General features: G+C 42.3%; 1 protein-coding gene across 1 annotated transcript; it reads right to left on the bottom strand.

Moving 5' to 3' along the window:
• Nucleotides 1–1,837: 1,837 nt before the first annotated feature.
• On the bottom strand, nt 1,838–16,748 carry PDIA4 (protein disulfide isomerase family A member 4). Its single transcript, XM_063130774.1, has 10 exons — nt 16,280–16,748; nt 13,477–13,645; nt 11,751–11,956; nt 10,288–10,426; nt 9,026–9,231; nt 7,342–7,500; nt 5,635–5,786; nt 3,732–3,888; nt 3,411–3,644; nt 1,838–2,719 (listed from the first exon to the last, which is right to left on the bottom strand). The coding sequence occupies exons 1-10, from the start codon at nt 16,365–16,367 to the stop codon at nt 2,304–2,306; spliced, it is 1,926 nt and encodes a 641-aa protein (XP_062986844.1). The 5' UTR covers nt 16,368–16,748; the 3' UTR covers nt 1,838–2,303.
• Nucleotides 16,749–17,869: the final 1,121 nt, after the last annotated feature.

Genomic DNA, 17,869 nt, shown 5'->3' with positions numbered 1-17,869 from the left:
AGATTAGAAATAATCCTTCTTCAGGAGCGGACGCTGAAAACCTTGTTCTTATATTTTAAATATTTTCTGGAGCCTTTTTCCTTTCTGAGCGTTCTGCTGAACTGCCTCTAATCAAAGAGTTCTGGCTCGTAGCTGCAAGTCTGGATAAGGTTTTCAGCATCAGCTCCTGAAGGAGGATTATTTCTAATCCGAAACATCAAGCTTGCACAGTGGTGCCTTCTTACCCTACCAACTACACGATCATCTACACTACAGCAATTTGTTTCAAGGCCACTCCAAATAGCTTTGGGATCTCTCAAGAAACCAAAGCTTGATTACACAATAAAGTTTATACCCAATATTGATTGCTTTTGCAACATTCTGAGGAAATATTTCTGCTGGAGTTTCTCCAACTCATTTTCTTCCCACTCCTCCAGGTATTGACTTTCCCAGGTCTGATTCCAGGGGGGTGGCAAAGTTGGCCATTTGCCAGGACTTAAGAACAGTAAAGGGCCCTCTGCCCTATCACTGCTACCATTTCCATGTCCCTTAAAATATGGGAAGCAGATCAGATGCAGCCCACGAAAAATCTCAGTTGACATATTCCGCTTCTACCACATTAGGGTGCTATACCTTGGGACCCACCGAATCCAAGAACCAATAGTAGCTTCCCCCTGCTTCATACTGAGGGAAAGAATGTCCAACTGGAAGCTCAAGGATTCCTCCCACCCCAATATACAGATGTGCTCTCCAGCCTTAAGAATCTTACTATCCACTACACCCAACCATTCACTGCAGTTTATGCACTGCGGCTTCTCTAAGAACGAATGTGTGTATGAATCTGATTTTACTTGGTTATACAGTGTTTTCTTATGTGTTCAATAGAGCTTATCTCTTCAGCACCAGGTCAAGACTTTTCTCTTTTCCCAGGCAATTAACAATATATGCTGAGTTTGTTTGCCCTTACTTGACCCCAGAATAGTTTTTTAAAAGGATATTGTTGTTTTTATGTCCCTGATGGTTTAAAATTTTGAATACTTGTTTTTAATGTTCACTGTTTTTCACTTCTGTAAACCGCCCAGAGAGCTTCTGCTATGGGGCGGTATATAAACATAATGAAATAAATAAATTTAGGATTATTGTGTAAGGGCTGGTTAATGCATGCACAATCATCACATGAGGTCTATAGTATTAAGTGATAATAAGAACTTGCATATGAATGTGTTGCCCCAAATAGCACTTTGCACTACTTTGCACAGTGTAGAGATGAGTGTCTCCTACAGCAAGTAACAAAAGAGAAACCAACCCAAGAAAGCATATACTTCTGCTCAACATGGCTACGAGGAAAAAGTAAATGTACCAGCTCCCCATTTAGTTAGAGCCCGAAATACGGGGCGTAAACACCACTCCAAACATTTGGGAAAGATAAATAAAAACAAAGACACTAGCAGGAATTCAGGGGAGTTAAGCTGGAAACATGGTGGCAGACAGTATGACTTGGAATAGAGATTGACTTACTCCCACATAAAATGTTTGCATTGCAATGGCCAACAGACACAATGATACTCAAATCAATGTGATTTACAGCTGACAGACATTATTTTAAATCTGCATCTAACAGCTACATCTTTCATTTTTATTGTAGAGTAGGCACAGGATCCCCAATCGAGATTTTAAAAGACCAACACAGATCTAAAGTAATGTCTGCTCCAGCCCTTACATTAAAAACGAATTTTACAGGACTTAGAACAATAGGATAGTAGAGTTGGAAGGGGCCTATAAGGCTATCGAGTCCAACCCCCTGCTCAGCTTGTGGTTGGCTGGGAGGTCAACTGGTAAAAGAAGGCACAGACACCACTTTCATTTAGAATTATTCTTCTGTTCTGAATGTAGACATACAAAGTGAAAGACCTGGAAGCATCAGTTCATTATTGCCACATGTCTGGCCAAGCACAAGAGAAGTTCTCTTCATTTACACATCCCTGGCCTTCTAATAAACAGACACAAACAACCTTGTTGGGCAAAGATTTGTTTGATAACTGTTAAGGTATTATTAAAGCTTTGCTTTGGAGTATGGAGAAAAGAATCAAGCTCAAGTTAGTCACAAAATAATGTATTTTTTTCTCTGATCAGAACTCACAAACTAATAAAAAAACATTCACATCAAAAAGTTCAGTGTTCAGATTTGTTTGGTAATACAAAAATCTCATACTGCATTGTTTTGCTACCCCAAATCCCCTTTGCTTCAAATGCTGCATTGTTTTCCCCCAATCAATCTTTCAGTAACTTTGCAATGACACTATTATGCACAATCCTTGTTCCACCTAAAGTTCTTCTTTCGTCCTGCTTAGTTTGGTAGCATGTTCTTCTACGAATTTGCTCAAGCTCTCCAGATCTCTTTCCCCACTTTCAAATTTAATAGGATTCTTCTTCTTGTTGCTGGGAGCAAAATAGATGGTGGGGAATCCTTCCGTTTTATAGTTGTCATTGGGGACATCATTGGCTGTAGCATCCATTTTGGCGATGACCAATTTTTTCTGGTTCTTGTATTTTTTACCCAGCTCAGTATAGATGGGCTCAAGTTTCTTGCAGTGTCCACACCAGGGAGCATAGAACTCTATGAGAACATCAGCATTTGGATCCATCACTATGGACTCAAATGTTTTACCAACTACAATCTTCACAGGACCCTTATTATTTTTTGGTATCGGCTGGGATTTCACAATGGGTTTCAGTTTACCTAGGAAAGGAAATATGAGGAACACTGTCATACAAAGACCATGTCCACTATAATTTTCTTTGAAGAATTAACCCACAAAGGTTAGTAGCCTACTATTGTTAGCAGTTTTATTAGTGCAATCAAAATACAAGGCACAGTCCTATCTTCTCTAAAGCTTTCCTTTCTGGTCACCAAGTGGTGATTCTTACTTGCCACAGGTAAGAGATTATTTACAAGAATAGATCACCAGCTTCTTCACTTTGAAAGAAAATGCCTTTCACAGCATTTGACACACATATCATGTTAGTCCATAGTGAAGAAAGATCACAAAGCCATCCCCACTCCAACAATCCCTCACTTTCTGCTTAACATCCAACCTGGTGATGAGTTCTGAAGAACTCGAGATTTTGCTCACTATCTGTGATAATTTGGGTGGTTTTAATGAAGGTATTGCCCCAAGAAATAATGGCATCAGGCATGCAAAGAACACTACAAGATGTTCCAAGGGACTTTTTTGGTGAAATCTTACTCCACCTATCTGAAGGTCAGAAGGCTGACGGTTAGTATTCTTTTTACACGGTGTTACACCCAGGTTTTTTTAATTTCTGGTAGAAAAAGTACTAGCCACTAGGAATTATTATGTAAGGGCTAGTCACTGTATACCCAAAGTACAAAGGAAGGAAAGACTGTCCACAACTCAACCACAATTTACCTTTTTTGAATGACAAAACAAATGCTCTCAGCACATCAGAGTCAAACTCTTCTGGTTCCATGGCATATTTCTTGCCACCTTCATCGAAGATGGCAGCATTAACATCCTCTCCACTGTCAATCAGTCCCAGATCCTTCATCTCAGAAGAATAGTCTAATTCATCAGCAATTGCGAAAGTATACTCTGGGAAGTCCTTAGCCACCTCTAAAACTTTGTTCCGCCAGTACTGAGTAGCTGAAGAGACCAGACACACAACGAAGTTAGAGATTTCTTGTTTGTTCCATACCAGATATTAAAGAAACAAGTTTTAGGTATACTTACCAACACGATAATCAAAACTGAAGTCTACAGTATAATAAACAACTACCAGAGGTTTCTTAGTGTATCTCTTAGCATCATTGGCAGTCTTGCGATGACCAACAAGAGGTAAGGCATGTTTCAAAACATGGGCTTTCACTTCATCAGCTCCAGTGGATTCCTGTTGAGAGTAACGAGAACAGATCTAGAGGATGTGACACCTGAAAGAGTTCACATCACACAGAACGTCATTCATGCACAGATCCTAACGTAAACATCTTTCCAGACTAAAGAACACCTTTACAGAAGAACCTTACAGTCTATGAAGTTTATTGAAAATATTTTACACCATTCAGCGTCAGGAAGCCCAAGTGGAAGGACATTCATTTACTCATTCTTTCATTCATTATATTTCTATACCACATCATAGCCGAAGCACTCTGGGTGGTTTACAAAAATTAAAAAACACACATTAAGAATACATTATACGAAGAGCAAAAACTATTTATGTAGAACATATAAACGGATGGCACACATATTTAAAAACAATTTTTTAAACCATCAACCAAAGATAATCCAGGACCTGATTAAAAAGTCATTATATGGTGCCAAAAGCCTGAGAGAAGAGGATAGTTTTAACCTGTCAATGAAAAGATAACCATGTTGGCACCAGGTAGGCCTTATTGGGCACGGCACATCATTCTATAATTGGTGGAGCACAAACCGAGAAGGCCCTCTCTTGTTGCCTCCCTGGGAGGAGGCATCTGGAGGAGGGCCTTAGATGCTGAACATCATATATGAATATCTACAGCAGGAGCAGGTAACTGCCAGCCCGAATGCAGCTGATGTGACCTCCATGTCTGACACATGGCAGGAGGGGGGTCACAGCTGGAATGGGAACAGATAAACCTCCCTTCCCTGCACAGCAATTGATTCTTTTTTAAAACCTCCACGACTGTTAATGGAAGTTGTTTTAAAACCCTAACTGTTGTATGGGGCAGACAGGGTGGGAGAAAGAGGAATGGTTGGTGTGGGTGCAGGGGTGAACATGCTTGTGAGAAACAAAGTAAGTGAGTGGGTGGCTTTGATTCCACCCACTTTTGGCTCCACCTCTGCCTTGGCCCCACTTTAAACAGATTACCCTGAAGGGAATGTGACCATTGGGACGAAAAAGGTTTCTCATTCCAAACCTAAAGTTTCTGGATAATCTTGCTGTAGTACACAGAGAATGTCTGCAATTGTTACAGGGCAACTTGGGTGACTGGTTCTTGCTATGATGTTGTGGGAGTCATTTTTAAGTAAATGGAAACAGCATATTCAACAGCATTATGGCTCTCTCCCCCTCTACACCCACAATTGTGACTAAAACAAGAAGCCCAAAAACACAGTCCAAGGGAAAGCCAACGAAAGCAAGTGGGTCTTCAGAGCTTTCTTGAGAGCCCGCAGAGTGTCTGACTGAAATACATTCTACAGATATGGGGACACTACCAAGAAGTCCCCCTTCCCTAGTACTTGTCAACTGAACTGCCCTTGAGAACAGGCATTCCAACATTTGTGAAATTTAGGTGGAAATTTTGATCAAATACTTATCTTTTAGCATATACACACAGTACAGTTTGATTTAAGCTCTGAGTCATGTCTGCACAATTTCATTAGCAGTATTTCCATCATGTGAACAAGAAACTTGGCAATTCAGAACAGGATGCAGAAGAATGCCCAACATGAAAAAGCAACACCAAGGGCAACTAAGGGCAACTATTTGGGGATCTGGATCAGTGTCTGTATTGAATGGAAACTTCTGTATTGAATGGAAATGGTCCATTAGATTTAAAATGGAATGTGAGCACCAAGGATCAGGAGATATAAATGACTCAATGGAAGAATAAAGTTGATTCATCTGTAATGTAGTATTGTCATAAGTACTCACTTTAATATCCAAAACATGCATTTTAGGCTCATATTTTGATTGAAATTTTTCAGGCTGCATCACCACCACTTTCCCAGATTCCACTTTCAAAAACTTTAAAATTTCTTTGCTAAAGGTGTGATGGAACTTGTATTCTTCCCTCAGATTGTTAGCTGAAAATAAAAGTTGGGGGACACACACATCCCCCCAAAGAAAAGTTAGGAAGTTGGTTTTGCATTTCTGCTCCAGCAATCCAAATACTTTCCATAGCATTACCATCACTACACCTGAAGCTCTAGAATAGGGATGGGGCGACTTCCGGATGTCCGGGGGCAAGGTCCCCTCTACAGGACCTGCTGCAACACCAGCAGAGGTTAAAAAAAAGTAAAAGTTGGATTTTCTGCCAAATTTGGGCAGCAAACAGCAACTCCATTTCTCCAGTTAAAAAAAAAGTGCAGCAGGAGGCAACATGGACCACATGCAGCCTGCACGTCCCCCATTTCTGCTGTAGAACATATTGGCTCAGTTCAGACAACACGTTAGTCAACGCAGTGGGAAAACTCCACTCAACAATTGAGTTTTTAGGAGGTACTCCCCACACAACATGTTCTAACTCCACCGTTGTGTGACTGTGGGCTACAGTGGAGTTGAGTAAAATCCATTGCGATGTTTGATCGACAGTTCCTCTGCCCTCTTTCCTCCCTCGATCCTCCTAATGGTATCCTATCAGCCATTGCTGCAAAAAAACACTATCCCCACAGCTCTGGAGTGCCCTCGCTCCTTTTGCGCTCTTGCTTGGGAACTCTGTAGTCAGTGGGACACGCAATGCAACTGAAAATTCCATAGTTTTACTATGTGAAGAAGTACTTCCTTTTATCTGTCCTGAATCTCCCACCAATCAGCTTCATGGGATGACCCTGGGTTCTAGTATTTTGGGAGAGGGAGAAAAATGTCTCCCTATCCACATTCTCCACACCATGCATAATTGTGTACACCTCTATCATCTCTCCTTTTTACCCAAGCTAAACAATCCCAGTTGATGTAGCCTTCCCTCATAAGGGGAGATGCTCCAGCCCCTTAACCATTTTAGTTGCCCTTTTCTGCACTTTTTCCAGCTCTATATCCCTTTTTTAGATGTGGTGACCAGAACTGTACACAGTATTCTTAGTGTGGTCGCACCATCGATTTATATAAGGGCAGTACCATACTGGCCATTTTATTTTCAATTCCTTTTCTTATAACGCCTAACATGGAGTTTGCCTTCTTTACAACGGCCGCACACTGGGTGGACATTTTCATCAAGCTGTCCACCACAATCCCAAGATCTCTTTCTTGTTCGGTCGCCGCCAGCTCAGATCCCATTGGGTTATACTTGAAGTTGGGTTTTTTTTGCTCCAACATGCATCACCTTACACTTACTTACATTGAACTGCATCTGCCATTTGGATGCCCACTCTCCCAGCTTGGAGAGATCCCTTCCGAGCTCTTCACAATCCCTTTGTGTTTTAACAACCTTAAATAATTTGGTGTCATTGGCAAACTTGGCCACTTCACTGTTCACTCCTAATTCCAATTATAATATTAACTACTTTTTGAGTATCTACTAGCTGGAGAAATTTCTGCCCTGTTACTATGCACTCTCTTAACGGTTTATAAAACACTTTCCATGTGTAGGAAGGCAGTGAGCAAGTTTTGACAAGTTATTCATAAATAAAAGGAAAAGCTTACCAGCATCTTGATACAGTTGGTAGGCTGGGTCTTGGTCTCCTTTAAACACCCCAATGATGATAACATCATCTCCATCTTTCATGAATTCTTGTACCTGTTTGGTAGCCTGTATTTGTTTGGATGGTGGACCAGCCTGTTCTATCATGTAATCAACAATTCCTGTTAAAAGAAAATACAGTCTCATGATACTGCTGGGAAAAAGCATTAGGCTATAAGCATTTTATTGTTTTAAAATTAGGGCTTTCATACACGAGGATATTAATCTGCTGTATCTTCTTTCAGTTTTCTTGTAGAATTGAGATCTGAGCACTACATGAAGAGCACCTTTGTTTTACATAACCTATAGATGGTACTGTGATACAGAAGTGGAAGAAGCCTTTTCTTTCACTGTCACAAATACTGCATTTTCCCTGCTCGGAAAAAACTCACCAGAAATGCTCCTTAAAAACAGGAACAAAACTGGAAGGTCACGAGTTGTGTAAAGAACTCCTTTACAACCATGAATAGGGAATGACAAGCACACAATAAATGCCTGATGTAGAAAAGCTGCTAGGTTTTAAACACCAGGATTTTATTTTGGTTCCTCACATTATGAAATACTGGACCTGCAATTCTAACAAACTGAAACCTGTATTTATTCTTCTAGAAAATTTAATTACATTTTTAAAATATAGGACATATAAGGCTGACGTACTGTGCTTTGAAACTAATATTTTTAAATAATGGATGTTCTACCTATGTGAGTTTTTTTAATCGACATGCTTTGTAAAGGCTCTTCTCTTCTGAAAAAGACACCAAGTGGAGATAACATACATGCAGCTATCTTGTAGGTGCCACCCAAATACTTTTGTTCTCCCAGACCATTTTAATTGTTGATGTGGTTTTATCATTGCTAGCCATTTTAATGTTTGATTATTGCTCTATTGTTTGCTGTTCTCTTGGTTACTGTGTTTTAATGCTATCTGATGAAACGCTCTGAAAGTTTTCAAATCGAAAGTTGTATAAAGCCTTTAAAATAAAAATAATAATTCTTTAGGGCCAAACACAACAAGTAGAGACAGAACTCAGACAGATTTTTTTAAAAAATGCTGTCATTCTACAGTACAGAGTTTAGCCAATAGTTAGGGCTGGTTCCAAATGTTACCTTTTAGATGTGGCTACTGGTTGTCTAAGGTAGGCTCCCAAGGTATTTTGCTAAGGTTGTATATTCAACATCATGTTAATGATGCAGATCATATAAGTACTTCCCATACCAGGATCAGCAGCCCTGATGGGGGTAGAGTGGGGTGGGTGAGGAAGATGCTTGTGTGGAAAGTACCCAAGTGCAAAGGAACTTGAATCAATACTAATGCAATATGAAGACAGTAAGTACATGGCTAAGGATAATGTTAGAAGAAAGCCTAACCTTGGATGTGTACGCCCAAGTTAATTGGGCCTACACATATGAATGTTGCAGCACAGAGAATACAGCTCCAATACAGAAACATCAGCTGCTATTTTTGAAATTGTCTTATCAGTTCTAAAACACAGAAGACAGAGTACTGGACTTCAACTGATGCTGAAATCTCAGCTCAAGCTATGTGGCCCCTACCAAACCCGAACTCAGTTCCTAGTCTACAGAATGCAAAATGGATCAGACTCACAAGTTGATTGCAAAGATGAAGGAGAAGGCACTGTACCATACCATATTTTTCTCTTGGGCCATTATACTCAAAAGGTTTGCCCTTGCGGAAGATCTTGAGAGATGGGTATCCAGACACATCAAATCTTTTTGCAAGATCTGTTTCAGCAGTAGCATCAACTTTAGCAAGGGGGATAGGAGGGGTACGCTTGCTAAGCTCCTTAGCTGCTTTCTCATATTCTGGAGCTAATCTTTTGCAGTGTCCACACCTAAACAGGGGTTGGGAAAGAAAGTGGTAATGTCAGTGCTGAACGTTCTCAAAGTGTTTTTTCAGTTTAAGGTGGAGAGAATTTACTATTTCATCTCAAGGATAGAGGAGAAAGATAATATTATTTCTCTTAACGTATTAATATAAAGTAAGTGAACATCCATTTAGACAGGTTACATCCTTAGATCCAGATGTGAATGTAACATATCAAATTTCCAGAGAAGTGTCAGGGATATGCAACAGGTTCAAGAACATTGTCAACATTTTTAGCTAGATGCACAAGCTCACATGCAAAAGGAAAGTTGTTGACACTGCACTGGTTCTCAGCTCTACAATTCAGATCATAACCCAAATGCTTCTCAGTGAAAAACTTGATGTAGTTTTAAGTCAATTTCGTACCAGAAAATGCATCCACTCCACACCCCCAAACTGGTTTATGCTGTTTAGAGATCTGCTTCCTCCAATAAAAAAACACGATGTTTTCAAAAGGATGGGCTTTGTTTATGTATTTTCTGCTTTTAAAACAGTATTTCCAAACATATCTGCAGAGATAATTCAAAAACTTAGCCTATCTATATCCAAATACAGCACACAGGAAGGTGGCAATAAAACGAAAATTTTGCAGATCCTTAACTAAAAATATTAGCAGTTTTAAGTTAATTAGAATGAATGCCACAAATATAAGGAAACTGCAGGGTGTGAGTGTGTGTGTGTGTGTGAATGAATACAAAAAGCCAGAAATGGGTGAATGCATCATATAAGTCTATACCTATTACAACTCCCCCAACAGCACCATTAAGAGATTAAACTCTGAAGAGATAAATGCCACCATCCAGTGATGAACATATAACCCCACCTCCAATTCCTCTCCACCACCAAAACAACAACACAGGTTGAAATATATCACAGAATTGGAAATAAAAGGATTCCATAAGGTCAGATTCTGCATACCTGGATCAGGGCCAGGTATGCAGAAACAACTCATTGTTCTGTATCAAAGGAAAGAATACATAAGATCTGTGACAGCTAGAAGATAAAACATGCTGTTCAGCCTTACCATGGAGCATAGAATTCAACCAGAATTATGTCAGCCTCATTCACTATTTCATCAAAGTTATCTTTGGTCAACACTAATGTGGCATCAGGTGGCGGGATCCAATCAGGCTGTGAAACTTCTTTCACTTTAGCCACAATTTCTAAAAAAGAGAGAGAATTTAAAGAGGCACAATGAATGAGTCTTCATTCTTAACTTACAAAATGGATGTCATTTTGATGTGTGTTTACACGCAGAGAGAAGGCTAGTATACCACCAGGACCACATGCATGGCATCCCCCTACATGTGAGATTTAGGGCAGAGGAGACTTGGCCATCCTTGGACAGGGGAGGTTGTGCCCTCACCACAATACTGTTCTCCAACTGAGCCTCCTCATTGCTGCAAGGGAATGGATGCCATATGTTTCCTTAACGTAGAAATAAAGGGGTGACCTTAGGAATGCCATAGAGGTACAAGCTATAAGGATTGCCTGACATTAAGTATCAGGCCTTTCCCTGGCTAAAGAGACCAGGAGTGGACAACTTGTGGCCATCCAGATGTTCTGGCCTACAACTCCCATGACCCCTCACTATTTTTATGCAGTCTAAGTTGATAGGAATTACAGAACAAAATATCTGGAGAGCCACAAGTTGCCCAGTCCTGAGCACAGACCCGTCTTGGATTCTGTTTTTAGACATGCGACACTGACAGCACACTGGGAAACTGATTTTTTATCATATCCGTTACATCCACTGTAAATCAGACACTAAGAAACATTACCAGGCATGCCCAGGCCTGCTGCCCATACATGCTACTATCTCCCAGAAGTCTACTTGGGAGGATTGTAAAACTGGCTGGTAGGTCAGCCTTGATCTACCACTTGGCAACCGACCGCATTAGAAACACATGCAATTAAGTCCTTATTCTTATCTGATATTGCTCCGAAATTCTAGACTGCAAGAATAAAATGGAGTGGAAAGAACTAATTTACTCCCAACACTGCTTACCTGCTGATAAGTGCTACTGATAAGATTCATCCCCAATTGTCTTGGGAGTCTAGAAGACTCTTCAGCAAAATCAGGGTGTTTTTGTCTATTGATGCTGCAGTGCATTAAAGCCATTTCAAAACTTTTCGATGTATGAAGCTGTGATTTCCACGGCACAATAATGTAGCAAAAGTCTTGTGCATCCCTTTTCTGAGCTCCTCTGCCCCAAGAGGAGATGAAGACACACCTGGTGCGGGTAAACCTCGCCCACTTCCCTGTGGCAGAATTTCAGATGTCTGCCCTTTGCAATGTAAGCAAGGAAAGAGGTTGTCTCTGTCACCTGTGCATCTTCTTACCATTGCACCCTTGTAAGATGCAAAACAACCCCTTGGTCTTTTATTTTAGAAAGCAACACCGAGGGAGGTCTTATACCCATGGACTCAAGTACAGTCCCATTTCACTGCTAATGCAGAACTAAGACGACATCTGACACTGCTTACCTGCTTCTGTTCTTGAGCCTTCATAATCCACAGGCTGACCCTTCTTCAGAATTTTGATGGTTGGGTAACCACTAACATCAAAGCGACCTGCCACAGTAGAGGCTGATGAAGCATCTATTTTGGCAACTGGGATAGGAGGATCATTTTCTTTCAGGGTTTTGGCTATTTTTTCATATTCTGGAGCAAACTGTTTGCAGTGCCCACACCTAAGCGCAGGGTGGGGGAGGGAGAGAGAGAGACACACACAAAGAATTCAGTAAGAGTCTAAAGGCTCAATTCTATGCAGTTTGAGACAGAGAAAAACTTTTTCTGTCTAAACATGAATAGGACTGCACCCTCACAACTTCTGGGAAGCCTCTAAGGATAGGGCTGGTTGTATTTCAACACAGTGCCTGGTTAGGCAGTAAGCCAAAGCCAGGGGTGCAGAACATATTTCAGCCCAGGGGGGCAAATTCCATTTCAGAGAAGTTTTCAGGGGCCGCATTCCATGGGTGGAAGCCAAGAGACCAGAGACCAAGGCAAACAGGGGCAAGCCCAAAGTAACAGTATATTTCAAGTTCTTGCTGCCAATAACTAAGCCTTAGGAGAGGCATTTCAATCATTTAGAGTGGGAGAAGCATGGAATAGTAGAGTTGGAAGGGGCCTAGAAGGCCATGGAGTCCAACCCCCTGCCCAATGCAGTAATCCACCTTAAAGCATTCCTAGCAGATGGCTGTCCAGCTGCCTCTTGAAGGCCTCTAGTGTGGGAGAGCCCACAACCAACCTAGGTAATTGGGAAAACGGCAGAAAAGCCAGAAAATCACCAAAGGGAGCTGGGGGCCATCTGGGGAACCCCAGAGGGCCAGATGTTCTTCACCCCTGGTCTAGGTGCTCTAGTTGGGGATTCTCCCCCCCCCCCCCCCAAAGCATTCATATCTCTAGCTGAGCATAAAAGATTAAAAGCATCATAGAGAAATCCTCTTAGATTTCATGTACACATTCATACAGTACAGACTTCATGGGAATGCACCACTTCAGGCAACAGAAATCATGTAGGAATACTCTCCAGTCAAAAGTTCCTTGCTTTCAGACAATTAGCTTATGAAGAGTCCAGTATGCACATAATGCATGCATTGGCCACAACCACACCTTGGGAGTGAGCACTCCTTCCCCAGCATGAATTCTCTTCGTCCTCTAACATGACTGGGCATTGTAGAGAACTATGTTTTCATCTTCTCTACAATTTGATGCCTTCCATATTTTTTTAAATAACACTAGTGGATAACTACGGGAAAAAAGGAAAAACCTGAAGACATAGTACACCGATTCAAAATCAAATAAAAGCACTTACTCGGTAGCTTCCATATTTTAATGGTGTTCTAAGGGAATTTCTATAGTAAGAACATAAAATAAAAGTAAGAACTTTGCAGACTAAGAATCTAGATGTTATAATGTTGTATACCCTGGATGTTATAGTGTCACCCATCTTAACCAAGGTATCCCCTCTGAACCATGGTTTGATATTGGCGTTTGAAGCAGGTTAGAAAAACCGAAATCAGAGGGAACCAGGTTAGTGTAAACCTCTGTTAATGCTGATGGCATGTTTAGTCGTTGTTATGGCTGACAGAAATTCATACCGAGGAGAGGAAAGGCTATACAGCATTTACCATGGCACCCAGCAGTAGACATATCTGCAGCAATAAGTGTGAATCAACTTCAAGGGAAATACTGGGAGCATCAAACTTACCATGGGGCATAGAACTCCAGAAGCACAGTATCCTTGCCTTCAACAAAAGTATCAAAGTTTGCATCATTCAACACCAATACACCATTTTCCTCTTTTACTTCAGAATCATCGTCGTCGTCGTCATCCTCCTCCTCCTCCTCCTCGTCAGTCTCCTCTTTGGCAACAGACTCTGATTAAGGGGGAAATAATCAATCTGTTCTAATATACCAAGTTTGCCACTGCAGTGTACATGAACGCCATCAACATAATCCTGTCTCAGTGAAGTCCTAGAGTTTGGAAAGGAAAGTGGTAGACCAGACAAATGGGTCATTCAAAATTTTGCTGCTGACTTGTGAGTTAAAGAGAAGTGGCATCCTGGTCACAGAACAGAACTAGAGCTCAGAAGCCAAAGATTCAGCTCATTAGTTTAAATCAATATGCACAATTCTACTCTTGGGCTTCCCCAACTCTTGGGTCATGGGCCCCATCCTATCCCTTCACCTTCCTTGGGTGTCTCCCAAGCCTATATCCCCCTCAAGCCTTCATTTATATCAACAGTGCTACTAGTGCAGGCTTGGACAATGTCCCAAACTCCAAGGAGTTCAGTAAACGTCCTACCTTTTGTTGCCTGCCTGGACCTATAAAAACAGGTGGCTTGTCAAACACCCGTCAGGCCAACATTCCTAGGATAGAGAGTAGTGTTTGGCTCTGTGGGTCGGAACTTGTTTCTTACTAGAACTGGCTAACTCAAGTGATAAAGATTTGTGATAGAGGTCTCACCATGGGATATGCTGGGGGTGGAAATTAACAACTTGTCTGCACCATGCAACAGAATGGCACAGTGGAAAAGGCCCATCGCTCTCAAAACCAGAGGTGGGGAACATGTGGCCCCCTAGGTGTTGGTGGGCTGCAACTCCCACTAGCATAGTCAGGTAAGGGATTTTGGGAATTGCAGTCCACCAATATGTGGAGGGCCACATGTTCCCCCCCCACTGCTCTAAATCAAGGAAATTGTTGTTGAAACATTTGACTATAGAAGTGAGATAGACAATTCACTGCTCAAATCATGCTACCTGAACAACTCCTCTAATCCCATTGTTCCTACCTTCAAACTTGCAATCCTGACTATGTTAGAAATGAGTTTTCAGTAACTAAGGGTGCAATCCTACGCATGTTTAGACATACCTTGAATTCAGGCATTTATCCCAGCTTACGTGTGATCTTAACTGATTACAGGGTTTAGGCTGATTTAATCACATGTGTTTAAATTAGTACACTTAAAAATTGTAAACATGGTCTCTCCTGAGAACTCATTTGTATGACAGAGAAAACAAACTGGAACAATCCAGCATGAATTTCTATTGTGCAAACCCTACGAGTAGGATCTATGCTTTACAAGAGTGGTCTTAACTGGAAAAAAATCATACAGATACAAAATGCACCTTCAGATTATTTATCAGATCCATACTGACTTGGCAGCAGCTCTCCACGGTTTCAGAGAGGAGTTTTTCTCAGCCCTACCTGAAGATGTCACAGAGCAAACCTGGGACCTTTTGCAGCCACGCAAAGCCTAAGGCCCTTCCCTGAATACACTACAAGCAAGCCATTGTTGAGACCTAGCAAGCTTTTTAAATATATGTATAACCCCAGAAAGTGTACAGAATGTATGTTGAAATATTTCAATAACTATCCTCTAGCTTTCCTTTTCCCTAAATTTACTTAAGAATTTTAGAATCATTTTGCTGGATCAAAACAAAGTGGCTGGATGCTGCCAGGAAGCTACCAAGAAAAGGCAGCGTTTTGCCCCCAGCTTCTCAATTCTACACCCCTGAAGGGAAGAGGTCTACTTAAGCTATCATGGCTAAACAGAACAATGCCCTTCTTTTAATCAGTTTGGGAAGCACTGAAGACTTCTAGTCCAACAGCAAAATTCAGCCTGCTCATTCGCATGAAGAATAAACTTGCCTACTTTGCAAAATGTGCACTTGCACAACTAAGCAACAAACACCCTTTCACACACAGCAGAAGCAACGGAGTTTTGGGGCAGCACTGAATAATCGGGAGTTACAGAGACACAAACTGGGGCTGTATCCCATGATAGCCCTCTACTCAGAATGACCCGTCAATGTAATTTTGATTTAAGTTAAACTGGCCTTGGATACAACCCAGGGGCTGCAAGTATGTAGGGAAGGGTAATAGCTGTATCTTGCAAGCAAATATATTTAAATAAAATACCTTCGGTCGAGAAAGTCAAGTCTTTAAGGGGGGATCTACACTACTTCTTTAAAGCACTTTGTAAACATTTTGAAAACTGTATAGGGAGTGTGTCCTGGGCCCCAACAGTGGTCAAAACTGTTATAAAGCACTTTAAAGCAGTAGTGTAGATCCTGCCCAGGTTTGACCCCAGGATAAACCTTAGGTCTAGCTACGGCCTAAGAGTCTCCTAGTTGCTTCCTCACCCGCAGAGGTCCCCTCCCACCCATTTTGCTTTCCTCCACCCCAGTCTTCTTAGGGTGCAAAATCCTATGCCTCTTTAGACGGTTAAAGTCCTACAATTCTCAGCATGTTGGGTGTGTGTGTGTGAAGGTATTTTGCAAGAGGGCCTTTTTTCTGCTTAAACATGCACAGGACTGCGCCCTTAATCGCTTATCCACCAGTCCCCTTGCCCTGCTACACCAGAAGGCCTTTCCCCTTTTCATCTCCAGAAGGATCCGCCCTGGGCAGGCGCTCGCTTCTCTTGGGGTGTCAAACCCGCGTGCAGACGGGCGCCCCAAGGAAGCTCCGGGAGGGGGGCTCTTTTACGCAGGGAGGGAGGGACACTTACCTTCCCCCTCCTCTTGACACTGTGCCAACAGAGCCAGCTGCACCAGGGCCAGGAGAAGCGCCAGCAGGCACACTCGTTTGACATCCATCCCTGCGCCGACTTCTAAGGCTTCTTCTTCCTCGCCTTCGCCTTGCCTTCACCCCTCCCTAAAGGCAAAAAAAGGCCTCCCTTTCCCAGTAGGCGATCCTCCAGGAAGTCGCGCTCTCCGATTGGCTAGGGAAAGAGACCGGGAAACCTGAGCGGCTGGCCAATCAAAAGCAACTCGTCTTTGCCTGACTGCTAAGCTGCAAGCCTCTGGGTCTTTGCAGCCACTTTTTGAGAACGGCCACTTTGCAATGCCCTCATCCAGTCTCTGCAGCTCATCGGTATTTTAAATACGCTGCATGCGTGTACTGCTGCTGTTTCTAACCCCCACTATCTAAATTAGCAACAAGAAAGGGGCTGTTGCAGCTGCAGCTGCTGCACGCGCAGGTGGAACTCTGCAAGAGGGGAGCGTGCGTGCGAGCAACGCGAGCGGAATTCCTTTTTTTAAAAAAACTGCACGCTTGCTCTGAGGTGCCTCTCTCTGATTGGCTACCCTCGGAACCACCAATCACGGCTTGCCACTCGTTTGGAAACGCAAACAAATCCTAGGGCGGAGGAAACGCAAAGGGGACAAAAGTAACGAAGGAAGGGTGGGTGGGTCGGCCGGCGGACGTGGCTAGCCAGCCTGGGAAGCCACTTCTCGCTTTCGGATTGGCCCGAGAGTTATGAGGTCCCAGGAGTGGAGGTGGGTGAGAGGAATGATTGGACAGGCGAGAGCCGGTTAGGCTGCGCCACGTCAGTTTGAGTTGCAGGGAGAGAGCGGGAAGGGTGGGTGGTACAATGCTCTGGTTCAGCCTTCCCCAACCTGGCGCCCTCCAGATGTGCTGGAGTACAATCTCCATTGTCCCTAGGCCGCAGGGGGTGACGGGAGTGGTGCTCTAACACACCTGAAGGGCGCAAGGCTGGGGAAGGTTCTTCTGGTTAGATAGACGTTAACGAATGTTTAACAAAGAGTATATCTGTGCTTCTTAAGCATAATAGAGCACTGATGGTAATAGCTTTTATTGCTAATAAGGCATATTGTAGACAATTAGTAGGTTAGCTATGAAGAATTGAGATGTTTGAGATAAAGTAACTTGAGGCTTTTGTAGCCATACCTTGTTATAGAGTCCTAACAATGAATGAAATACATAGATAGCAGGGGCTTTGTATTTATTTATTTCATACATTTCAGTGTATTAACTACCAAGGCGATTTACAGTTTCTAAATACTGGAACAAAGGTTACCCCAAAACCCCAAACAAACATCAGAATATAGTTCTCTCAGGCTGGTTGAAGGTTTCTTCAGGAGCTGATGGCGCAAGTTCTCTGGGCTTCTTCACCCAGAAGTTGTAGGACTTCTGTAAGGGCACACAGGTGTTAAATAGACCCCAGCAAAGTGTGTGTGTGTGGGGGGGAGTCCTGCCATTGAGGGTCTCTTCAGGAGTTGATGGCAGGAGCTTCTCTTTCCCAACATGCTTGTCTGTTCTTGGCATATGTTTTACAATGGGGCAGAGAGATCTAAAC

Source organism: Elgaria multicarinata, chromosome 1, assembly GCF_023053635.1.
Source record: "Elgaria multicarinata webbii isolate HBS135686 ecotype San Diego chromosome 1, rElgMul1.1.pri, whole genome shotgun sequence".
In the NCBI taxonomy this organism is placed as follows: Eukaryota; Metazoa; Chordata; class Lepidosauria; order Squamata; family Anguidae; genus Elgaria; species Elgaria multicarinata.
Note: the sequence above shows the minus strand (reverse complement) of the source record. Positions and strands in the feature narration are given on the sequence as shown.